The 26,628-nt window shown below is 38.6% G+C and overlaps 5 protein-coding genes across 5 annotated transcripts; 3 read left to right on the forward strand and 2 right to left on the reverse strand.

Annotated features, from left to right (window-relative positions):
* Positions 2,667-4,351, forward strand: LOC109714641 (pentatricopeptide repeat-containing protein At2g17525, mitochondrial-like). Its single transcript, XM_020239337.1, has one exon. It carries the CDS (start codon positions 2,667-2,669, stop codon positions 4,275-4,277), a length of 1,611 nt encoding a protein of 536 aa, XP_020094926.1. The 3' UTR covers positions 4,278-4,351.
* LOC109714642 (ATP-dependent Clp protease proteolytic subunit, mitochondrial-like) lies at positions 8,639-9,193 on the forward strand. Its single transcript, XM_020239338.1, has one exon. It carries the CDS (start codon positions 8,639-8,641, stop codon positions 9,191-9,193), a length of 555 nt encoding a protein of 184 aa, XP_020094927.1.
* On the forward strand, positions 9,288-10,550 carry LOC109714643 (ATP-dependent Clp protease proteolytic subunit 2, mitochondrial-like). The gene is made up of 2 exons (XM_020239339.1): positions 9,288-9,359; positions 10,032-10,550. Exons 1-2 carry the CDS (start codon positions 9,288-9,290, stop codon positions 10,548-10,550), a joined length of 591 nt encoding a protein of 196 aa, XP_020094928.1.
* LOC109714645 (ATP-dependent Clp protease proteolytic subunit-like) lies at positions 15,262-18,307 on the reverse strand. Its single transcript, XM_020239341.1, has 4 exons — positions 17,974-18,307; positions 16,907-17,061; positions 16,060-16,358; positions 15,262-15,334 (listed from the first exon to the last, which is right to left on the reverse strand). Exons 1-4 carry the CDS (start codon positions 18,305-18,307, stop codon positions 15,262-15,264), a joined length of 861 nt encoding a protein of 286 aa, XP_020094930.1.
* Positions 23,517-26,489, reverse strand: LOC109714566. Its single transcript, XM_020239255.1, has 5 exons — positions 26,414-26,489; positions 26,250-26,286; positions 25,692-25,824; positions 25,210-25,486; positions 23,517-23,920 (listed from the first exon to the last, which is right to left on the reverse strand). The coding sequence occupies exons 1-5, from the start codon at positions 26,459-26,461 to the stop codon at positions 23,588-23,590; spliced, it is 828 nt and encodes a 275-aa protein (XP_020094844.1). The 5' UTR covers positions 26,462-26,489; the 3' UTR covers positions 23,517-23,587.

The following is a 26,628-nucleotide window of genomic DNA, read 5'->3' on the forward strand; positions in this document are numbered from 1 at the left end:
GATTTTTTTTTTTTTTGTTTGTTTGTTTGTAATAACTCTCCCCTCCCACTCCTTCCCCTCCCCTCTCCTCCCCAACTATATGTTTTTAGCCGTACAGTATATGATTTATTAATATTTCATCAATTAATTTTATATTAATGTTTTATTAATTAACGATAATTATAATCATAATTGATTACTAAATCAACTTTAAATACGCTTTTGTTTTTTTGTAGCCACCGTTTCATTATTTTATTTTGCTAATTTTTTTATAAAATTTTAAAATATATTTACCTAATATGTAAAATAATTAGATTTTAAATTTAGGCTCTTAGCGCCAATCATTACAAGATTAGTTTTATTTGAATGTTCTCGCATCGATCCTTCTCTACACATATCACTTTTGCAATCTCCATGCCATCGATTCCATCCGTGAGTATTTTTTCTTCAAATATAATAATTTTTTTATATAGATTTGAGTGATTCGGTGAGAACTAGTAATATTTTGAGGTTAATTAGAATTTTTTTGGTTCAATTTGAACGATTTGGCATGAATAGGTGACATTTTGGCATTAACTACGGTTTTTTTTCGTTCAATTTGCAATATTTGGTATAAGTGATATTTTGACATTAATTATAGTATTGAGTGATTCGGTGAGAACTAGCAACATTTTTAGATTAATTAAAATTTATTTGGTTCAATTTGAACGATTTGGCATGAATATGTGACATTTTGAGGTTAACTACGGTTTTTTTTTTTTTTTCGTTCAATTTGCAAGATTTGGTATTAGTGATATTTTGACGTTAATTATAGTATGGATTAAATTTAAGCGATTTGGCATGACTAATTAGAGCATTTTTTTGGATTTAATTTGAGTTATTTCGCATACATTGCCGACATTTAGTGTTGGGATTAATTAGTTTTTTTTTTTGTTTTTCCCTTGCAGAGAATAGCGGTATTGTTGAGGAGGTGACGAATTTTGTGAGTATTTATTTATTTATTTATTTATTTAATAATAGGGCTAAAATTTAATTTTTTTTATAAATTAACTTTTGTTAAAAACTAGGGCCATACAAAATTGAGAATGAATTTCTCATTTAGGTGTATTTTCATGTGCTTTTTTTTTTCTCACATTTTTTAAGATATTTTTATAGAATTAATTGTTAAGTTTGTTTTGATTCATGAGTTGAGTAGTAATATTAAAAAGCCAATTAGGATTATTTACTCTGAAAATATGAGTATTTTGCTACCAATTTGAAGGAACAAAAGAAGTGTGCGATGTCTAATTTATTCCACTTTTGTTAGCAGTAGACAATCAATTAAGAAGACAAATAGTTTGCATTCATTGGTATGAAATTTTGCTATTACGGGATTTTGCGTTAAACAATTCTAACATATGTAAGAATAGTTAGCATTTTGGATTTTTTAGTAATGATGCCATTAAGTGATTGATTAGTTATATTAACTTAGATTTTCAAAGGTTATTCATTCTGCATAATCTATTTCTGTCTGATACTCTTTCAAACTTAGCGATGATTTGTATAAATAATCTCCTTCTTAAAGATTGTGGATTATAATTCAAAAATTATTTTAAATTTATCTTCACTCATTTTCGAATGTTGCATAGGACACTAAGAGTTAAGCCTCTACAGCCGGATTGATGACCAAAGCTGTTCTCCGTTATGATACATAATATATTTACAAAATTTGCAAGTAAATTTATATTTATTTAAATTAAGCCAAGAATTATTTGTGCATCACTTTAAATTTTATTGAAATTAAACTTCTTGGCAGGAGAGTAAGCATTTACAACTCTTACAAGAAATGTGAAGAGAATGTTACAATCATAAATTAATTAGCTGGTGTTACTCATACATTCAGTATTGCTAACTCTAAAATTGAAGAAATACTTGATCTTTCTAGAAGTGTATATATTTATTCTTTCTTATAATCTTAGTAATTTCTTGACTGAACTATTAAGTTTAATTATATAGATTGTTGAGTTAATAAGTATAAAAATATCATCTTTAATAGTTTTTCACCAATTTTTACAGACCATTTAAACTAATATTCTTTATTTTATAAAAATAATGATTGTTTCGATAGTATCTGTTCGCCCCATCGCGCGGATAACTACACTAGTTATAATTTTATGATCTGTAATTTGCAATGTTTTATAACCAAACAAGTAATCGTAGACATTCTAGCTTATTACGACTCAATTATTACTAAATAAAGAACATGTTTATTCGTCCACTTGCAGTTGCAGCCCTAAAAAGCTGATAAAGTTGAGAAAATGCAATCCAATAATAATACACTTAATTATGCAATCAGATCAGGTTCATCTACCAACCAATAATTTTGTGTTTCATTTGTTATATATTTGTGAGTTAATTAATTATTAGAATCTAGAAGTAAAAGATTCTCACTTACAATTTTGAGATCTAAAAGGCCATTTCAAGGTCCCATCTGTATCAGCAAAGTTGTCAAAAAGTTACTATATTCATTACAAATCTAAATTATAATAAATACAAGCAAAAACGATTCAACCTGGCAATCTGGGTTGGGCTAAGCCAGATCGGATCGGGTCGAATCGAAGCAAAGAGGCTAACCAAATTAATTTGGGTCCGATCCATTCCCGTTCGATTTCGCATTTGCTAATCAACGCGACTCATCTCTCCATCTCATGCGCTCTCGCTCCCTTGATGCGTCTCCTCGCAAAAACCCCAAAAGCCCTTCTTCTTCTTCCTCCTCCTCTTCCACCATTAGAGCCTCTCCAACGAGCTCTCTCCTCCTCCCATTCTCATCACCCCCTTACCACCGCGTCCGAGGAAGGAGACGACGCCGATCCCGTAGCCCTAATCCTCGCCCAGGCGTCCCCCTCCTCAATGCCGCGCTCCACCGCCTCGTCTCCCTCGACCTCGACCGCGCCCGCCGCTTCTTCCGCTCCGCCATCGCCCGCCGCGCCGACGCGCGCACCTACGCCATCCTCATGAACGGCCTCTGCCGCACCAACCGCATCGACGAGGCCTTCAAGCTCCTCCGCTCCATGAAAAGAGCGAACTTGGAGCCCAGCGTCGTCCTCTACAACACCCTCGTCCACGCCCTCTGCCGCGGCGGCAAGGTCGGCCGCGCGCGGAGCCTCTCCAGCGCCATGGACGCCGCGCCCAGCGCCGTCACCTTCAACATCCTCATCTCCGCGTACTGCGCCGCGGGCGACCCCGTCAGGGCCATGGTCATGCTCGAGAAAAGCTTCGACCTCGGCTTCATCCCCGACGCCATCGCCGTCACCAAGCTCGTGGATTTGCTCTGCACCCGCGGCCGCGCCGCGGAGGCCGTAGAGGTCTTAGACAGAGTGGAGGAGAAAGGTGGAAAGGTCGACGCCGTGGCGTACAACACTCTGATCAAGGGCTTCTGCTGTGCGGAGAAGCCGCAGGTGGGCCTGAGGGTTCTCAGGGAGATGGAGAGGAAAGGGGTTCTCGCCAACGTGCGCACCTACAACATACTCATCTCAGGGTTCTGCAATGCTGGAAAAGTGGAAGCCTCTTCAGAGCTCTTCAGTGAGATGAGGAACGATGGGATTAGTCCCAATTTCGAAACTTTCGATATGTTGATTCGCGGGTTGTGCTCTAATGGAAGAGTCGGCGATGGATTGGACCTATTGGCTATAATGCAAGAAGAGAGAGGGGATTATGGAAACAGGATTAGTCCTTATAATAGCATTCTTTATGGGCTTTACAAGGAAGGGAGAGTCGAAGAAGCCATTGAGTTTCTTCATAGGATGGCAAGTGCTTTTCCTAGAGCTGTCGATAAAAGCTTGACGATACTGCGATTCTGCGAATTTGGCAATGTGGCAGAAGCCAAGTTAGTCTATGATCAGATGGTTAAGGAAGGGGGAGTTCCGAGCGCGTTGGTTTACGCTGGATTAATCAAAGCTCTGTGCGAAGAGCGAAGGACGAGGGAAGCATTTGATCTGTTGAATGACATGATGGGCACGGGCTTGTTTCCGCTCGTTTCGATGTTCAACGCTTTGGTTCGTGGTTTCTGCGACAATGGCCATTGGAGGAGCGCTTCGAAGCTGCTAGAGGAGATGGCGCGGAGGGGTTGCGCTCCTGATGCAGGTAGCTATGGTGCTTTGATTGATGCTCTTTGTAGGCAACAAGAGTCTGATAGAGCCTGTAGTTACTTGGTTGAGATGGCGAATAGGAGTATAATTCCTGATCATTCAACTTGGTATTCCTTGCTTAACAATGTCACAGCATGCAATGAAATTATTGATGTTGTTGTATCTGGTTGAGTTGATGATTGAGTTAGCATATACATGTATGTTGTGAGTAGCAGTATCTATAGATTTTAATTTGTTCCAGTTAACCATCCAACCTTAATTTCCGCAAAATTCTATGCTAACTATGGCTCCTTAACATGATTTAACTCTTACAACTTCATGCTCAAGCTATTACCTCACTATGGACCATTTTGAGTTGGCTATCTTATCTTTTAGAATTTTGATTTTACTACCGAATATTTTCATTTGTCTGATTTTAGTCAGCAGACAGTACTTTTGACTTCTAAGCAAGTTATTTATTTTAATAAATTTTTAGTTGTGAGAATTACATGAAATATATTAACTAAATATGCGAAAATAAGCGAAGCTTTCGAATTTTAAAGTTAAAGTGTCGTCGATTGACTCAAATCAAACAAACTGAATATTGGATAGTAAAATTAAAATTTTAAAAAACTTGATAGCTAACTAAACATAATTCATAATTTAGGTAAGTTCTGAACGTTTTTATCTTTCTAAAATTTGGTAGATAAGTATAATGGAATCAAAATTGAGAAGTTTTTCACCCAATTCCTACTAGCCAAGTGCAGTACAAGCAGTACCACATACTGTAATGTACTGTCATAACAAAGTCTTATGTTAAAATTCGTAGTACCACTTCCCCCCCTGTACTGCATCCTACATTCTAGTATATGTTTGATGGCTACAAATAACGAACTGATGCAGCTGAAGCAAGAAGAGAGATTATTGAGAGAGAGAGAGAGAGAGAGAGAGAGAGAGAGAGAGAGAGAGAGAGAGAGAGAGATCCATTTTGAGTGGTAACAGTAGCAGTGGAAGGGGCATGCAGAGGAGTGGAAATGATCAGATGATGATTCCTGGGTCTTCTTTTAACTCCTGTGCTTGCCTCTTCCACCCCTACTGCTGCCACTTCCTCGCTCCTATCGAAGGTTATCTGTGTAGAGCATCTTTGGTCCTTATTTTAATGAATAATAAGGCTACTATACTATTAATAGTATCAAGCATTTGATACTATTAGATTTTCGACCTTTGGATGAAGGTTTGTGCGGTTAGGATAATAGTGATCCTCTAGGGTTAAGTGAGCGGTTGGTTGAATAGTATGCGATAAATCTAACGGCGGAAAATTCGATAGCACTAAGCACTTGATACTATCGATAGTATAGTACCCGGACGCTATTTTAATTATGTTATGCTATGAATAAAGCACTTTTTTTACTAAAGACGTTAAAACATCAAAATTTGGCTTCTACTTTGGAGTTCACAGTCTACTGATGTGGAGCGGGTCTCTTTCGGGTGTGCGAACGCTGTCGACGCCGCAAACGCAACTTTGAGCATGTGGCTTGATCAATCCANCAACTCTCATTTTTGTGGGTGAATACTTTTGCTAAAGAAAAAAAAAAAAGGTTCGAAATAGGTGTTTGCTATTTATTTTTTAGCTTCTAAGATTATTAATAATACCAAATTCACTCATCTAAAAAAGAACAAAAAAATAAAATATAAATATTAGTTCTCTATTCTTAATAGCATTTTGATTTTCCTCCCGTAAGAGTATTTGAGAATTTTGTTCTTATCTTTAAATTGGAAAGGTTTGATGCTGAAATTACTTAGCTTCTACTTGTGGAACACACACAACATGAGCCTGCTTACCATCTATTCTCCCTCGCTACTGCTCCGCGCTCGTAATAATAAAAGGATGCACTATCCTTAAAAAAAAAAAAAATTGGAATGGGGGCAGGCATTTACCTATTTTTTAAAGAATAAAGGTCCGGCTCAGACCCAAGCACAAAGCCCCAAACCTATCGGGCTTTGTTGAGGCCTACTTCATGCATTTATCACAAAGCCCATATATATATATATATAGAGAGAGAGAGAGAGAGAGAGAGTGTTAAGCTAGAATACTCTCAAAAGCACCATGGGGGTGGTGCTTTTGAGTTTTCAACCATTTGATGGAGAGATGTATGATTGAGATGATGGTCGTAGGTGGTGGTAGTTGGAATAGTGTTTGATCTAAGTGGTATTAGTAATTAAGGAGTAGATCCAAGGGTTAGAAACTTAGAAGCACCAAGGGATTGGTGCTTCTAAAAGTATTCTAGCTCAATTCTCTCTCTCTCTCTCTCTCTCTCTCTCTCTCTCTCTCTCTATATATATATATATATTATTTTTAGGCCAATTTGCATAAAAAATTAATAAGTTTTGAGCTTTTGTAAAACTGGGTCGTCTTTTTCGATTTTGTAGATTCGGTCCTGATTTTTAGTAAACTGACCAAAATGCCCTTATTATTTTTTCTCTCTCCTTTTTTTTCTCTCCGCTCTTTTTTTTTTCTTTTCGAAGAAGGCGGCGGAGGCGGAAACGGCTTGCCTTGCCTTTGCCCCTCACGCCCTGACCCTCGCCCGTGCATCCCCTGCCCTCCTCGCTTCCGACCCCGCCAAGACCGTGTCGCAACTCTTTTTTTTTCTATTCGACCCTTCTTCACCGCCTCCATAGCTCACCACTGCCGCCGGTGACGAAGAGGAAGTGCTTCTCGGGGGCAAGAAGCACACCGACGAGAGGGGGGAGAAAACTACGGCGAAGGCGGTGCCTGCGATAGAGGGCAAGGGCGAGATCGTGACAAAAAAATTATAAAGAAAAAAAATAAAAAGAAAAAATATTTTTTTTCCTACAGGAAAAATAAAAAACGATATAAGAAGAAAGAAGATGAAATTGCATAAAAAATACTGTTACACTGTTTTAAAAAAATTTTGCACTATTTTAAATAAATGTTGCATTTTTTGAGATAGAAATTATATTATTTGAAATCAGATTTACACTTTTTGGATGAAGTTGCACTATTTAGGTAAAATTTACACCATTTTTTTTTTCTTCTTCCTCTAATTTACACTATTTTTTTCTTCCTCTTCTTACTCCTTCTTTCTCCTCCATTTCCTCCCTAAAGCCCTACGAAGAAGATGGGATGTGGGCCCCTGGCGGCAGCGACAGCGGAGCGCGGCGCATCGGAGCAGAGAAGGTGGGATGCGGTAGCGGCAGCGGTGCAGGTGGCGGCCGCGGCCGCGGCATCATGCGAGATGCGGGCCCCTAGAGGCGGCGGCAGCTGCAACGACGCGGGTGGTGACAGCGGCGCGGGTGGCGGTCGCGGCATCCTGTAGCATCGCTTTTGCATCCCACCTTCTCGGTGCGAGTGGGGCTCGAGATGGGGAAGATGGGGGTGGCAAAGGTGGAGGTCGCGGCCGAGTCGAGGATAATGAGCGGGTCCCTGGTGGTAGCGGCAGCAGAGCGCGGCGCGGGGGAGCGGAGAAGGTGGGATGCGGCGGTTGCAAAGGCGCGGGTGGCATAGCGGCTCGGGTGGCGGCTGCGACATCATGTAGCACTGCCTCAGCAGCCCACCTTGGTGCAGGTGGGGCTCGAGATGGGGGAGGTGGGGGCGGCGAAGATGGCGGCGGCGGCCGAGTCGAGGACGATGAGCGGGCCGCCACCCCCTTCATCCCCCTCTCCCTCTTTCCTTCTCGCGCGCACGATATCTCTCTTTCTCTCTCTTGCGACTTCCCTCTCTCTCTTCATAAGGCTTCAGGGAGGAGGAGGAGAAAAAAGGAGGAAGAAGAGGAAGAAAAAAAATAGTGTAAATTGGAGGACGAAGAAGAAAAAAAATAATGTAAATTTTACCTAAATAGTGTAACTTCATCCTAAAGAGTGTAAATCTGATTCCAAAAAGTGTAATTTCTGTCTCAAAGAGTGCAACGTTTATTTACAATAGTGAAATTTTTTTTTAAAATAGTGTAATATTATTTTAACAGTACTATTTCATCTTCTTCCTTCTTATATAATTTTTAATTTTTCATATAGGAAGTTTTACGAAGAAGGTGGGATGCGGGTCTCTCGCGGTCCTCGTCGACCAGGAGTTCACGCTCTTGCTCGGGGATTCATGCAGGGACTTCGTCAAGACATTCGGCGGCAAACATAACACATTAATATATATCCTTAATAATACTATAGTATATATAATACATTTTATCATTCGTTTCTTATATGGTTAAACATATTATACCTATAACTAAACATTTTATTTTGGTAACTAATATATTGGGCATTCAGGTCGGGTTTGAACGTACGAATAGGCCCAAAAAATTTTCGAGCCTAAATTTTAAATTCGATCCAAACCTAAAATTATAATTGTGATAATATCCAAAGATTGGCACATACTGGCCCGCTAGGCCCGACCTTGTTTAGCCCCAAACCCGAACCCCAAACCCTTCTCCGCTCCCTCGCGGCACAACTCCTCATCCCCTCAAACCCTCGTCGTCTTCCTCCCTCCCCTTCCCCTCCCCCTTCCCCAAACTCTACATCTCTAATCCTCCTCGCCCCCGATGTGGTGTCGCAGCCTCTTCCGCCTCGTCGCCTCCGCCGCGGCGGCCTTGCAGAGCCGCTGCTACGGGCTCCTCTCCATTCTCAACGAGAAGCGGATCGTGTGCATCAGCGGTCCCATCACTGACGACACCGCGTGCACTGTGCTGTTGAAGCTCCTCTCTCTTGCGAAAAATAGTCGTACGAAGCCGGTGCACCTGTTGATCAACTCCCCTGGGGGAATTGTCTCCGCGGGGCTTGCCATTTACGACACCATTCAGAGCATCCCTACTCCGGTGGCCACGCTATGTCTTGGTGAGGCTGCATCCATGGCCTCGCTCCTCCTCACCGCGGGCGCTCCTAGCCAGCGCCGTGCCCTTCCCAACTCCCGCATAATGATCCACCAGCCCTCCGGTGGGTTTTTGGGCCAGGCGTCTGACAAAGCGATTCATGCCAAAGAGATCCTCAAACTCCGCGAGCGCTTCTACGCCATCTACGTGAGAACTGCCCTATCGCGACTGATGTTTCTGGCGGAGGAGGCGGCTGCGGCGGCAGCGGCGGGGGGAAGCATGAGATAGATGAGCTCTAAAGGTTCGATACTTAAAACCCAGTTTCTTAATTCTAAATGTTCATAAATTTGTTTCGATGAATTGCTTTTATAATACAATTTAGATGTATGAAGAGAATGACACTTATGAATTTGGAATAATTAGGTGGCTACTAGCTAGTCTTCTGGTTTTCAGCGTCTGTGGTTGGATATGCCAATTACAACCAAAGAAGCTATTTGATAAAGAGAATATATGAGAAAGACACTTATAATAAAACATTAACGGACTCGTGCGTAACAATAGCAGATCTAGTAGTAATAAGATTAGTTTCCATGTAAAAGCATAATGTAACAAATTGGAGTTGCTAATAATTGCTGAAACAAAAAGCTGTACTAGAGAGAGGACATACTTGGGAACGAAAACTATGAATCCATTTGCTTTAACCTTCACTATTCTGGCTTCAGTATCAGTTGGCCTGCCATAGGAAAGAGACGGTCATTTTAGATAGATAAGAATGTTATTTTTTAACTGATTGATCATAACCGTTCGTTCTTATTTGAGGTTTTTTTAGAAAACTGATCATATTTGTTTGTAGGGAATATAGAAAATATTATTTTATTTCTTTTTGGATTCCGTCTCTCATTGTCGGAATTTTTATACGCTTTTGATTTATAGATGGATAAGAATGCTAGTTTTTAACTGATTGATCATAATCGTTCGTTATTATTTGAGATTTTTTTAATAAACTGATTATATCTGTTTNATATATATATATATATATATATATATATATATATATATAGAGTCCGGCTGGGGTATTATCGATAGCACAAAGATTTGGTGCTATCGAGTTTTCCCCGTTATCAAGGACAAGGAGCGGATAGTGTACATCAACGGTCCCATCATTGATGACACTACATCCATTGTGGTGTTGCAGCTCATCTCTCTCGCGAAAGATCGTCAGAGTAAACCAGTGCACCTGTTGATCAACTCCCCTGGGGAAACTGTCTCTGCGGGGCTCGTTATTTATGACACGATCAACTCCCCTGGGGAAATTGTCTCTGCGGGGCTCGTCATTTATGACACGATCCAGAGCATCCCCATTCCTGTGGCCACGCTATGTCTCGGTCAGGCTGGATCCATGGCCTCACTCCTCACCGTGGGCACTCTCGGCCAACGCCGTGCCCTTCCTAACTCATGTATAATGATTCACCAGCCCTTCGGCGGCTTTCTAGGTCAGGCCTCTGACATAGCCATTCATGCCAAAGAGATCCTCAAAGTCCGCGACTGCCTCTATGCCATCCACACGAAGCACACACACCAGCCCGTCCACCGGATTGAGCAGTTTATGGAGCGTAATATATTCATGTCGGGTAGTGCTAAATAATCTCGTCAATGAGGCCGAATTTCTTGGCCTCCTCAGACGACATGAATATATCGCGCTCCATGAACCGCTCAATCCGACGGGCTGGTGCATGTGCTTTGCCTAGGTGGTGTAGAGGCACTCACAGACTTCGAGGATCTCATTGGCATGAATGGCTATGTTAGAAGCCTAACCTAGAAAGCCACCGAAGGGCTGGTGAATCATTATGCGGGAGTTGAGAAGGGCACAACGCTGGCCGGGAGTGCCCGTGGCGAGGAAGAGTGAGGCCATGGATCCAGCCTGACCGAGACATAGCGTGGCCACAGGAATGGGGATGCTCTGGATCGTGTCATAGATGGCGAGCCCCGTGGAGACAAGTTCCTCAGGGGATTTGATCAACAGGTGCACTGGTTTACTCTAATGATCTTTCGCGAGAGAGATGAGCTCCAACACCACAGTGGTAGTGTCGTATCAACAAATTTAGAATAAAATTTATATTTTAAAATTTAATTTTGACCCATTATATAATTAAAAGTTTTTAATTGTTAATTTATATTAGATATCAAAAATTAAAAATTAAATCTAAATCACGATTTAAACTCAAATTTAAATTTTAATATAAAATAGATGAATCGAAGTGCTATTTTTTAACAAATTGATTATAATCTTTTATTTTTATTTGAAATATTTTTAACAGATTGATCATATCTATTCGTAGAATTGAATTTATTGATAAATTTGAATGTTTTTTTTTAAACAGATTGATCAATCATAACCGTTCGTTTTATTTGAGATTTTTTTTTTACAAATTGATCATTATCGTTCGTAGGAAATATTCTTTTATTCTTTCCTTCTGTTATTCTTATATTTATAATAAATTTAAATTTTGATTTATATTAAAATTTTAACAGATTAATCATAACCGTTCATTTTTAATTGTTTAAAGAATTGAATTTATAGATGGACAATAATCTATCTTTTAACAGATTGATCATAACTGTTTATTTTTAATTGATACAGTCGTTCGTAGGATTGGATTTATAAATGAATAAAAATGCTATTTTTTAACTTATTGATCATAACCGTTCGTTCTTTTTTGAGAGTTTTTTAATAAACTGATCATATCTGTTTATAGGGAATATGTTTGTAGGAAATATAGAGAATATTATTTTATTATTTTTTGAATTTCGTCTGTCATTGTCGGAATTCCTATACGCTTTGGATTTATAGATAGATAAGAATGTTGTTTTTTAACTGATTGATCATAACTGTTCGTTCCTATTTGAGATTTTTTTAAAAAACTGATCATATCTGTTTGTAGGGAATATGAAAAATATTATTTTATTTCTTTTTGGATTCCGTCTCTCATTGTCGGAATTCCTATACGCTTTTGATTTATAGATAGATAAGAATGCTAGTTTTTAACTGATTGGTCATAATCGTTCGTTATTATTTGAGATTTTTTTAATAAATTGATTATATCTATTTGTAGAGAATATGTTTGTAGGGAATATAGAAAATATTATTTTATTCCTTTTGGATTCCGTCTATCATTGTTGGAATTTCCATACCCTTTTATATATATATATATATAGTCTAGCTAGGGTACTATCGATAGCACAAGGATTTGGTGTTATCGAGTTTTCCCCATTATCAAGGAGAATGAGCGGATAGTGTGCATCAACGGTCCTATCATTGATGACACTACATCCACTGTGGTGTTGCAGCTCATCTCTCTCGCGAAAGATCACTCTCGCGAAAGATCATCAGAATAAACCAGTGCACCTGTTGATCAACTCCCCTGGGGAAATTGTCTCTGCGGGGCTCGTCATTTATGACACGATCTAGAGCATCCACATTCCTGTGGCCACGCTATGTCTCGGTCAGGCTGGTGCCAACTCCGAGGGAGACATACGATAGGGAGAGCAAGCCGGGGCCCTCATGCTCAATTCGGTGGTCTACTGCTCGTCGGGAAAGCAAGGATTTCGGTAGCTCTGGGGGCATGACATCCTTGAATTCCTTCAAGAGCTTCGCCACTTCAGGTGGTGTCGGAGTCTCGTCCCCACTCCCAGTTTCCAACTTCAAAGCCGCCACATGAGTCAGCTCGCCCCTCTTCACACCCTTCTTGAGCTGGAGCGCTGAAATCTGTCCGGCATCCGGTGTCTTCCGCACCACCGGAATGACACATGGAGATTCATCTCCCATCATGCAGAGGGCATCCAAGAATGGCATGGGTACCTCTCTAGACATCTGGAGGAACTCCATCCGGAGGATAACTTGGAAATCATCTACCGGCACGGACATGAAATTGGCTTTACCCGTCCACGAGCCGATGCTAACAGGCACTTCTTTCGCAAGACCCGCAATAGGTTGGGCCTTCGAGTTCACTGCTTTCATGCGACTTTCGTCCTTTCTCAGCGTAAGTCCGAGACGTCCAGCTTCCCCCGTCGCAATGAAGTTGTGAGTAGCACCTGTATCCACCATCGCCTTAGTTGTCTTGCCGTTGAGCTTGATGTCCACATACATCAGCTCACTATGCTTACTCTCCTTTAGTGAGGGGGATTGCGCGGTAGTGGGGTCTTCTCTTTCTCCCCCACTTGACCCTTGAGTGCATTGAGCAACCGGAGTGTCCCCATCCGAATGCTTCCTATCTCCGCTGCCTCTTCCTCTTCGTCGGATTCGGGGTCCTTTGTCTGCACCGCATGAGGGACTTCCTTTGAGGGCACGATTTGACAAAGTGTGGACCGATTTTTGAAGTATGTCACTTTCATCCCTGCACCCATAAGTTGTACTGCTGAGGAGACGGCGCGGCTATTCTTGAAGCATGTAGTGAGGTATTGGGGAGTCTTACAGAACATCATCAGTGATAGGGATTCTCGCTTCCTCGGGCGATTATGGACGGAGCTCTTCAAGCTCTTGGGTTCCAGACTATACTTCTCTACCAGCCTGCATCCCCAGACTGACGGCCAGACTGAAAGAATAAATGCTCTGCTGGAGCAATATCTTCGGCACTTCGTAAGTGCCAACCAACGAGACTGGGTAAAGCTACTTGATGTAGCCCAGTTCTCGTACAACCTATAGCGGAGCTCTGCGACAAACAAAAGCCCCTTCGAGATCATCACCAGCCAGCAATCTTCTACACCACATACTTTGGTCATCGGGTATACCGGCAGCAGCCCCTCAGCTTACCACCTTGCCAAGGAGTGGCATCGTAATGCCGAGATCGCCCGAGCCTACTTGGAGAAGGCGGCAAGAACTATGAAGAAGTAGGCCAATAAGAATAGGCGGCCTCGAGACTACAGCAAAGGCGACCTCATGCTGGTCAAGCTCCAACCAGCATCCTTGAGAGTGTTCCAGAAGGTGCACAAAGGTTTGGTCCGGAAGTATGAAGGCTCATTCCCTATCGTGGGCAAGGTGGGAAAGGTCTCCTACCACGTGCAGCTCCCAGCGTGGCTTAAAATCCACTCGGTATTCCATACGAGCTGCCTGAAGCCTTACCATGCCGACCGCGAAGATCTCTCAAGGAACATCTCAACTCGCCCCACCCCCACAATTTCCTCAGTTGAGAGGCGAGTTGACAAGATTCTGGCGGACCGAGTGCGGAAGCTACCTAGTAGAGCAGCTGAAAGGAAGTTCCTCATCCAGTGGAAAAACCTGCCAAAGGCTGAAGCCAGTTGGGAGCGTGAAGATGCACTTCAACATGAAGAAGACCGGATCAGGGAGTACTAGCAAAAGACCTCGGCGGATACGTCGGGAAGAACAAAGCACGCATGAAGGTACAAGCTGAAGACCTCAACGAGGGCGTCGAGAAATCAAGTGGGGGAGTCTGTCATGGTCCTTTCTAGTTGTCAACGGCCCTGACTTTATCAATAACATTGAGTTTATAAAGAGTCTGTAAATGTTGTGTCGGGCACAACGTCGACATAGGATTTTCCTTCTTTGGGATGGGCATTGCTTGTAAATTGGCATCCGGTTGGCTACCCGTGGGTTCACTTGTGCTACGCATCCAAGGGGACATAGGTTTTCGCTAACGATGGCCGCTTATGCAACGGATTGAGCCGGACGCGTGTCGGACATGAGTCGGCGGTCTATTTTCCCATGGGTGTGCGGAGTGGGAAAACGTACCCCTCGGTGAGCACCTTTGTATCCCCGGGGTGCCAAATGGGTGGATACTAATATAGGGTAGTACGGGAAGGTTGGGTGAGACGTATTAAGTGAGCCCACTTCGCTAAATGCGTAGTGTCTTGGTGATCATTTTGCCCTCATCGGCCATGCCCGACCAAGTCGAGTCGTGTGCCTTTCGCTTATAGTCCAACTTTTCGTTATCAATAAAATACACGTTGTTTGTGCCAATTTGCAGGATTCTTTTACGTGCTTGCTCTCAATTCTCGGTCGTTACCAATTTGCGAAGTTGTGCCTCGGGACGGTTTGGCTGGCTCGCTTGTGCAGGTGACAGACGAGCACCGCGCGGGCTTTTCGACAAAAAGTCATTAGACCCGTGACAAGTGGTATACCGCGGGCACTCCCGGCCAACGTCGTGCCCTTCCCAACTCACGTATAATGATTCACCGGCCCTTCGACGGCTTTCTAGATCAGGCCTCTGACATAGCCATTCATGCCAAGGAGATCCTCAAAGTCCGCGACTGCCTCTATGCCATCCACACGAAGCACACACACCAGCCCGTCCACCGGATTGAGCAGTTTATGGAGTGCAATATATTCATGTCGGGCAGTGCTAAATAATCTCGTCAATGAGGCCGAACTTCTTAGCCTCCTCAGGCGACATGAATATATCGCGCTCCATGAACCGCTCAATCCGACGGGCTGGTGCATGTGCTTCGCATAGGTGGTGTAGAGGTACTCACAGACTTTGAGGATCTGGTTGGCATGAATGGCTATGTCAGAAGCCTAACCCAGAAAGCCGCCGAATGGGTGGTGAATCATTATGCGGGAGTTGAAAAGGGCACGACGCTGGCCGGGAGTGCCCTCGGCGAGGAGGAGTGAGGCCATGGATCCAGCCTGACAGAGACATAGCGTGGCCACAGGAATGGGGATGCTCTGGATCGTGTCATAGACGGCGAGCCCCGCGGACACAATTTCCCAAGAGGAATTGATTAATAGGTGCACTGGTTTACTCTGACGATCTTTCGCGAGAGAGATGAGCTCCAACACCACAGTGGATGCAGTGTCGTATCAAAAAATTTAGAATAAAATTTATATTTCAAAATTTAATTTTGATCCATTATATAATTAAAAGTTTTTAATTGTTAATTTATATTTGATATCAAAAATTAAAAATTAAATCTAAATCACGATTTAAACTCAAATTTAAATTTTAATATAAAATAGATGAATCGAAATGCTATTTTCTACACCACCTATGCGAAGCACATGCACCAGCCCGTCGGATTGAGCGGTTCATGGAGCGTGATATATTCATGTTGCCTGAGGAGGCCAAGAAGTTTGGCCTCATTGACGAGATTATTTAGCACCGCCCGACATAAATATATTGCGCTCTATAAACTGCTCAAACTGCTCAATCCGGTGGACGGGCTGGTGTGTGTGCTTCGTGTGGATGGCATAGAGGTAGTCGCGGACTTTGAGGATCTCCTTGGCATGAATGGCTATGTCAGAGGCCTGACCTAGAAAGCCGCCGAAGGGCTGGTGAATCATTATACGTGAGTTAGGAAGGGCACAGCGTTGGCCGGGAGTGCCCGTGGCAAGGAGTGAGGCCATGGATCCAGCCTGACCGAGACATAGCGTTGCCACAGGAATGTGGATGCTCTGGATCGTGTCATAAATAACGAGCCCCGCAGAGATAATTTCCCCAGGCTGGATAGCGTTGCCACAGGAATGTGGATGCTCTGGATCGTGTCATAAATGACGAGCCCCGCAGAGATAATTTCCCCAGGGGAGTTGATCAACAGGTGCACTGGTTTACTCTGACGATCTGCAACACCACAGTGGATGTAGTGTCATCAATGATGGGATCGTTGATGCACACTATCCGCTCATTTATCCGCTCCTTCTCCTTGATAACGGGGAAAACTCGATAGCACCAATCCTTGTGCTATCGATAGTACCCCAGCCGGACTTTCTCTATATATATAAGCGTATGGAAATTCCAACAATGACAGACGGAATCCAAAAGGAATAAAATAATATTTCCTATATTCCCTACAAACATATTATCTACAAACAGATATAATCAGTTTATTAAAAAAATCTCAAATAATAACGAACGATTATGATCAATCAGTTAAAAACTAGCATTCCCCAGGAATGGGGATGCTCTGGATCGTGTCATAAATGACAAGCCCCGCAGAGACAATTTCCCCAGGGAAGTTGATCGTGTCATAAATGACGAGCCCCGCAGAGACAGTTTCCCCAGGGGAGTTGATCAACAGGTGCACTGGTTTACTCTGACGATCTTTCGCGAGAGAGATGAGCTGCAACACCACAATGGATGTAGTGTCATCAATGATGGGACCGTTGATGCACACTATCCGCTCCTTCTCCTTAATAACGGGGAAAACTCGATAGCACCAAATCCTTGTGCTATCGATAATACCCCAGCCGGACTCTATATATATATATATAAAAGTGTATAGAAATTCCAACAATGACAGACGAAATCCAAAAAAGAATAAAATAATATTTCCTATGTTCCCTACAAACATATTCTCTACAAACAGATATAATCAGTTTATTAAAAAAATCTCAAATAATAACGAACGATTATGATCAATCAGTTAAAAACTAGCATTCTTATCCATCTATAAATCAAAAGCGTATAAAAATTCCGACAATGAGAGACGGAATCCAAAAAGAAATAAAATAATATTTTCTATATTCCCTACAAACATATTCCCTACAAACAGATATGATCAGTTTTCTAAAAAAATCTCAAATAAGAACGAACGGTTATGATCAATCAGTTAAAAAATAACATTCTTATCTATCTAAAATGACCGTCTCTTTCCTATGGCAGGCCAACTGATACTGAAGCCAGAATAGTGAAGGTTAAAGCAAATGGATTCATAGTTTTCGTTCCCAAGTATGTCCTCTCTCTAGTACAGCTTTTTGTTTCAGCAATTATTAGCAACTCCAATTTGTTACATTATGCTTTTACATGGAAACTAATCTTATTACTACTAGATCTGCTATTGTTACGCACGAGTCTGTTAATGTTTTATTATAATTGTATCTTTCTCATATATTCTCTTTATCAAATAGCTTCTTTGGTTGTAATTGGCATATCCAACCACAGACGCTGAAAACCAGAAGACTAGCTAGTAGCCACCTAATTATTCCAAATTCATAAGTGTCATTCTCTTCATACATCTAAATTGTATTACAAAAGCAATTCATCGAAACAAATTTATGAACATTTAGAATTAAGAAACTGGGTTTTAAGTATCGAACCTTTAGAGCTCATCTATCTCACGCTTCCCCTCGCCGCTGCCGCTGTCGCCGCCTCCTCCGCCAGCAGCATCTTCCTCTGTCTCACGCTTCCCGTCGCCGCAGCCGCCTCCTCCGCCAGAAACATCAGTCGCGATAGGGCAGTTCTGAATAACTGCGTCGATTAGGCCAAACTTTTTGGCCTCCGCAGGAGACATGTACGTGTCTCGCTCCATGAAGCACTCGATCCAGTGGACGGGCTGGTGCGTGTGCCTCACGTAGATGGCGTAGAGGCGCTCGCGGAGTTTGAGGATCTCTTTGGCATGAATCGCTTTGTCAGACGCCTGGCCCAGAAACCCACCGGAGGGCTCGTGGATCATTACGCGGGAGTTCCGACAATCAGTTAAAAAAAATCAAAAGCGTATAGGAATTCCGACAATGAGAGACGGAATTTAAAAAGAAATAAAATAATATTTTCTATATTCCCTACAAACATATTCCCTACAAATAGATATGATCAGTTTATTAAAAAAATCTCAAATAAGAACGAACGGTTATGATCAATCAGTTAAAAAATAGCATTTTTATCCATTTATAAATCCAATCCTACGAACGACTGTATCAATTAAAAATGAACGGTTATGATCAATCTGTTAAAAGATAGATTATTGTCCATCTATAAATTCAATTTTTATGAACAATTAAAAATGAATGGTTATGATAAATCTGTTAAAATTTTAATGTAAATCAAAAATTAAATTTATTANTTATCCATCTATAAATTCAATTTTTATGAACAATTAAAAATGAATGGTTATGATAAATCTGTTAAAATTTTAATGTAAATCAAAAATTAAATTTATTATAAATTTAAATTAAAAAAAATTTAATCATAAATTGAATTTAATTTGATATCAAATTTGAACTATTCATCAGTTGTGATCAATTAAAAACGAACGGTTATGATCAATCTATTAAAATTTTAATTTATATCGAGCCTACAAATGATTGTGATTAATTAAAAACGAACAGTTATGATCAATCTATTAAAAAACAACATTTTTATATAAAAAACATATAAGAATAACAGAAGGAAGAAATAAAATAATATTTCCTACGAACGATTATGATCAATTTGTAAAAAAAATATCTCAAATAAGAACGAACGGTTATGATTGATCAATCTGTTTAAAAAAAATATTCAAATTTATCAATAAATTCAATTCTACGAACATATATGATCAATCTGTTAAAAATATTTCAAATAAAAATAAACGATTATAATCAATTTGTTAAAAAATAGCACTTCGATTCATCTATTTTATATTAAAATTTAAATTTGAGTTTAAATCGTGATTTAGATTTAATTTTTAATTTTTGATATCAAATATAAATTAATGATTAAAAAACTTTTAATTATATAATGGATCAAAATTAAATTTTAAAATATAAATTTTATTCTAAATTTGTTGATAAATATGATTTATAAATTTTTATAAATTTAAATTTAAAATAAATTAAAATAATAGTTACGTGTATTTGCATGTACACTCGATAAGAATTCCACCTCAAAATAAGAAAAGACCGATCTAAGACGTGTTCATTCGAAAGAGCTCCGGCGTGCGTGTCCGAAGTATCTAATATATAAATAATGAGTATCTCCATTAATCTCTGAATCTTTAAATGATTTAGACTTATTCAAGTCCATCACTTCAACTGTTATACTCCATTCTCGAATTAGAACAAAAGTCTCTAATTTGGAAGCTCATAACTCTCTCAAAATAGATAAAAATTTTAAAATAACTCATTCAAACCCTATATAAGGGTTTGGGGTACTTAATTTTAACAAATAATACCTTAAAGAGATGTTTATACCCTCCGAAAACTAGCCGGAATAGTCAACCCGAGAATAGCATAAATTGATCGAAATATTAATAAACTAAATTTAAATTTGATCAAACAATTTAGCTCAATTATACATTCCTGCCCAATATATTTGAAAATAATTGACACTTTAATTTAAGGATTCTAAATTCTTAAAATCAACTACAAGAGCTTAATCTCGTAGTTGATCAAAATCCTAATTTTTGGAGCCTCTTAACATGCAATTAACTTAACAAAACCTCTTAAAAACAAAGACAATTCATATTCCTAAATATTAGCCTCCAAATTCAAATAAAAAGAATTAAAAGTTAATAATCAAAATCTCATTTTGGGCTCAGGATTCCAACCCTAAAATTATAAGAAAATCTTGTAATAGGGCAAAATCCCTCAATTTAAGGTTTCAATATTTGAATATAGTGCTGTAAAATCTTCAAAAATTATAGCCAATCCATAAAGAATAGCTTGGGACCTTCAAAGTGAATAGAAAAATATGCATGCAACCCAAAATATTCATTTTGTGATATTCACAAATTACAAAACCGAAAATTTACTTACTTTGTTCTCTAGCTAAAGTTTCAACTTGAAAATGTGTTTTCTTCATTAAAGATCTCCTCCTATATCTCTTTAATTTGAAGGAAAAATCCTTCTTCTCATTGCTAAATAAAAGAGAGGAGAATCAGGGTAATGAGAGAAAGGAGAAATGGAAAAAGAAGAAAATAAATGAGAATAGAAGAGTTTTTCTTTTTTCCCATTCAAACCAGCCCACTTAAGGGCATTTCTATTATTTTACTCTATATTTTCTTGGCAAAAATTATGATTGGACCAATAGTTAACCAGCTAAATTGATATGTTATATTTTTAATTAGCAAATTTACCAAATTGCCCATAAAATTGGTACAATCCCGAATAGCTGGCAGCTCAGGACTGCATCGACGACTGTTAGAAAAATTGTAATAACTCTTTCGTCCGATATCTTTTTAGGGTGATTCAGGTTGCGTAAGAAAGATAACTCGACGATCTTTCCAACGAGACCAATTTCACCTGAATCGGATGTCGATAACCTAGTTAAAAATTCTCCTAAAATAACTGTTTGTGCAATGGCAGATTAGACTCAGCTGTTTTGAAATTTTCATTCTCAAACAATTCGTTTTGGCTCAATTTGAGTTCAAATCATATAAAACTGGCCATCACCCTCTAAAATTATTTGAAATCTTTATAAATATTTATTGTCAAATTTTGGGGTGTCACAAAGGAGTTGTGCCGCGAGCGAGGGAACGGAGAAATTATAACTACGAGAGAGGGCCGGGGTTTGGGGTTCAAGTTTAGGGCTAAACAAGGCCGGGCCTAGCGGGCCATGTATGGGCCAAGCTTTGGATATTATCACAATTACAATTTTAGGTTTGGATCGAATTTAAAATTTAGGTCCGAAAATATTTTAGGCCGATTCACACGTTCAAACCTGACCTGAATGCCCAATATATTAGTTACCAAAATAAAATGTTTGAGGCGGCAGCATCGACCTGCCTCCTGGTAACGGCTGGAGCGGCGGCGGCAGTCCTGATCCTGGTCCTGATCATTTTCTTAATTCTGGATGTCCATAAACTTGTTCCGATGAAGTTTATTACATTTTATGCAGCAGTATATTCTTGCTTTAGTAATACAATTTAAATGTATGAAAAGAATGAAACTTCTAAATATATTTTGAAATAAGTAGATCTAACTGTAATAATGACTTGTCAGTTGTATTTTTCAAAATATTTAACGCATGTTATTCTTATGCATTTTGAAATGGGGTAATTTGATCATCTTTTTAAAAATCCGGTTCGAATCTGCAAAATTCAAAAAGACGGTCTATTTTTGCAAAATCTCAAAACTAGTAGATTTTTTATGCAAATTGGCCATACTTTTTTAATATCAATAATTAGAATTTTTTTTCTAGAAAATTTACTTAGAATTCTGTTTTTATTAACACTTTTTAACTTAAATTTTATCAAACTAGCCTTTAAAAAGATAATTTTTGTCTAAAAATAATTAACTCCCATTAATTAATAAATCTGTTTTTATAATGAATTAATTAATTAATTTAAATTGAGAAATAAAAAGCCAAAATAATTTGAATTTTAATAATTAGGGCTGAGGTAGTTAATTCAAAATAATCATATAAGTAGGGGGTCTCAGCCCATTTTCACCTAATTAACATACACTCCATAAAGCTATCCAAAATATCCGATATCCCATACCCGATTTGGACCCTACCCGGATCCTATCTAGACTCGAAACGGATCTGATAAAAAATGAATAGTATATGAATAAAGAAAATTACCCATTAAGGTTTCGGGTATGAGTCCAAATATTTTATACTCATACCCAATTTGGACCCGACTCAAACCCAACTTTTAAATGGGTAGGGTCCGGAATAGTTTTCAAATCCGGACCCGGACCAGGACCCAGATCCGATGAAATATTCGATAGTAAATAAAAAAAAAATAAACTTTTGAAACTGAAGGATTAATTTTCATATGACTTATAGATGAGGGGTCACTACGTATTTTCATCCTAATGAAACCCTAGCCGTCTCTTTTACTCATTTCTTTTGGTTGATATGAGCAATTTTTTAAAGTAAATTTTTAAAATCCCTTCATTGAGTACTTTTATGATACATTCTAATATAGTTTATTTGACAGATTCAATATTTTTGTTACTGAAAATCTTGCAAAAAGAATCAATCGACAAAGAGAAAAATTTTGTTAACTATTTTGTTGGTTATTCTGACTATTATGTTTTTCCACTGTAATGTTTCATGTATGCATTTTACTATGTAATAGTAGATGCATATATTTTGGATCAATGCATTGAGATATTTTATTTTTTTTTCTTTTGAATGAATTTTATTGGATGGTATAACTTATTAGAAGACGAGTTTTTTTATTGGATGGTATAACTTATTAGAACGCAAGTTTTTTATGGGAGGCTTTATAGTTTGTCCATAGACTATTTAATAGTCTATAAAAAAATATATTTATACGGGTATCCATATCCAAAATAGACCCGATTCATATCCAGTCTTGAACGGATAATATACGGTAGTTACTATCCAGACCAGCACAAATAGACCCGATGGATATATTAGTTACTTAAGTATTCAGACCCGAATCCGACCCGAAGTTAAATAAGTTGGATATATATATATATATAGTAGGGCTAGAATACTTGTAAAAGTATCATGGAAGTGATACTTGTGTGTTTTTAGCCCTCGGATGGAGAGATGTGAGGTTGAGATGATGGTGGTAGGTAGAATAGTGTTTAATTCAAGGGCTATTAATAATCAAAAAGTAGATCCAATGGCTTAAAACCTAATAGCACCATGATGATAATACTTGTAAAAGTATCATAGCTCAACTCTATATATATATATATATATATATTTTTAATCATTTTTTTTTAGAGTATGAGCACAGTATATTAATTATTCAGACCAAGTCCGGTCTATGGACACCTTTAACACTCCATTGGGGTATAGGATGTACCCTCCACCCATTTAAGGGTGAGGGTTCACCCGCTAGTAACGTAATTATTTCGTGAGATGCGACTACTGGGTGTTCAAATTAAGATTCTAACTAATATTCTATTAAAGCGTGTAGTGTAATTCACAGTACTAGGCTAAGATGTTAAGATCGAATCAAACGACGACAACAGAAAAGAGAGTGAAAAAAAAAGATGATTCACAAAATTAAACACAAGAAGCCAATTAGTTATCTAGAGATGCAAAATTAAACCTAAGAACCACAAATGGACATGGAAAGATCCAAGTTGATTCTTCGACCGCCACCGGAATTGTAATCCGAGCATTTGCTGAAGCTCCTTCGCGACGACGAAAAGAAGACGCCGCTGCTTTCGCTGGCCGGGGATGCGTTGCTCGTGCTCCTCGGATCTAACGACAAGGACAGCGAGAGCGAACAATCGCCGTGTTTCGCCGCCTTCTCCTCCACGGACTCGGTGCCGAATGATCCTGATCTGAAGAGGGGGCTTCCAGTAGTAATGTAGCTCTCTTCTGAGCCATTGTTCTTTGTAGCAGCTGTATGTAGTTGCTGTTCATTTTGTTTGTTGGCCTGTTAACAGTGTAGCAGAGAAAAATGGTAATCTATGAAAGATAAAAAGCAATTACTAAACCTGAACAAATCGTATACCTTCTTCTGATTAAGTAACTAAACAACATTATTGAATAATACAAATAATCAGTAGTAAAACTGAAATATGATGATGTAATAGTAGGTGTAAGTTTTGCATTAAAGTACTTGATTTAACCAAATTAAGTAGTAGGTGTAGTTTTGCATTAATTAATTACATTTTGAACAAAACCTGGCTATTGAATTTTTAAACATTTGCCGTGATTAATAGTAACTTCTCATTAACCTATTTATTATGTTTTGACCAATGAATTAGTTGCCCATGTGGAGTTTCCCCCACCAAACTAAACAAAAATATTCAGAGCTAAGTTTTGGCTAGTAAATGATCGAGGCTTTGTTTGGATGTATAAATATATTGTTCGATATATATTTTTATTTTATTTACAAAATATATAAATTTGGGTAATGGGAATAGTGGCTTTTCAAGTCTTTTTTTTCAGAATAAAATAAATAGCTTTTTAGATGAAATATATTATCATACTAAATAATGAATAGCAAAACTTTTCAATAAGCAAAAAAAAAGCTTTAAATTTACAATCATAGTAGAAAATTTTATTGGATAACTTATTCCGATATTCAAACAGTCGGCCTAAATTCATTTGAGTCAAAGAAACGGCCAACCCATACACCTTGAAATCTAAATGCCAACTATTAGATGAATATTATGACATTGATGGCCCAAGACCATAGATAAAACTTCCATTTATTTGTTGAATAAACTTATTAGATCAATTTGGTGAACTTTATCTCATGTAACAAAACAGTAATTTTTTTAAAACTGTTTGTTTTGGTGACTACTTTGTTCCCAATATAGGTAAGAGTTCTGGTACACAAACTACTGAAAGGTTATGACTTAGTTGATCACACTGATTACTTATACATAGGGTATGCTTGGTACCTAAGTTATCTTAGATTGATATTTCACTTCTGCCACCTTGACTAGTCAAAAAGAAGTATTAAGCAATTGGTCATTCCACAACTAAAAACTAGAATAGAATAGAATAGTGTTTCCACAACCAAATAATCATTCAAATTTCCATTCTTAGCCAAAGTAAAAGTCTCTTATGACCCAAACATGCCTTTAGATATTAACACCAAAAGAGAGAGAGAGAGAGAGAGAGAGAGAGAGAGAGAGAGAGAGAGAGAGATCACCACAATCCATATTATATATGTATATATTCACTTTATGCTGTGCATATATATATGCATACCTTAATAAAAGGCTCAGATTCTTCAACCATACATCCCAAGGATGTGAACATGGAAGTATTAGCATCTGCCAAAAGCCCAGCAGCCTCCACAGCATCTCTCTGCAAATACCTGAGCAGTCCCTCCTCCTTTATTCTCTTGTCCACAACCATGGCTTGTTGTGTGTAATCAGCAACACAGTACAGGGAGGAGACCCCTCTCTCACCACAACACAATATTCCTTCTCTAGTCCTGCAACATCCCAAGCTTTTGGACTTCGCTTCTGTCTCCATCCAACACCTACCCATCAAAAAAAAAAAAGAAGCAGCAAAAAGATTGATAAAAAGGTGGGTATAAAGTGGATATATATATATAACTTGTCTTTTTGTATGTGTATTAATTCCTAATGTGACTATGTAAGGGGGAACTACATATATATATATATATATATATATCTGTGTGTGTGTGTGTGTGTGTATATGGAAATGGGTAAAAGGTAGCTAACCTTTTAAGTGGGGGGAGAGGGGGGGAGTACATGAACTGGGACAGGAACTCCTTAGTGGGTTTTGAAGAGGGATCAGGAGCATCACCACCAACATCATTGTCTTTGCATGATGAGTACTTACTCTCTTGCATTCCTGGTATATATATGAATCATTACAAAAGATGTGTTGCTTTCTCTCACTTAATGATGGTTTTGAAGAGAAGCTATTAAAAGTTAAAAAAAATTCCTTCTCAAGTATAGCCCATGACAATGAATGTTCTCATGTGAGAGAGTACCATAAATTAAGATTTATTAAAATTTTCTTTTCCAAAACAAAGCTTAAAAAAATGTTAATTTTTAATTGTTGCAGGAGGGTTGCTGGAAATGGTGGGTTACACTAACATGTGTTACTAACAGATAAGGAAAAAAAATTATGCTACTTCCACTTTGGTGAAAAATGATACAAATGCATATGATACAACACAAAAAAGGGAAAAAAAAAATGAAGCAAAACAAAAAATAAAAAACACAATACTCGAAGAAGAAAAGAATTTTTTAGAGAACTGATTTTCTTCATACCTTGCCTGCCCAGGTCATGCCTCGTGCTTCTGTACATCTGTTTCAGATCAAAAATTCATCTTCTCAGACCCAAACTTAAATGAATTGTATATTTATGCATATATATATATATAAAAGAAAAAAAACAAACCAAAAACTAAATAGAGTTAATTAAGGAGATCAACCTGGAGGTGGCTTTTCACATGAGATATGGTAAGGCCTTTAACATCCATCAGCTGAAGAACAAGCTTAGGTGTAGCCTCTACAGCAGTAAAAGCAACAAACAAATTAAGAGAAATGAGATAATATATATATATATATATATATATATATATATATATATATATATATATATATATATATATATATATATATATATATATATATATATATATATATA

The sequence above is a fragment of the Ananas comosus genome, linkage group 8 (assembly GCF_001540865.1).
Source record: "Ananas comosus cultivar F153 linkage group 8, ASM154086v1, whole genome shotgun sequence".
Lineage (NCBI taxonomy): Eukaryota > Viridiplantae > Streptophyta > Magnoliopsida > Poales > Bromeliaceae > Ananas > Ananas comosus.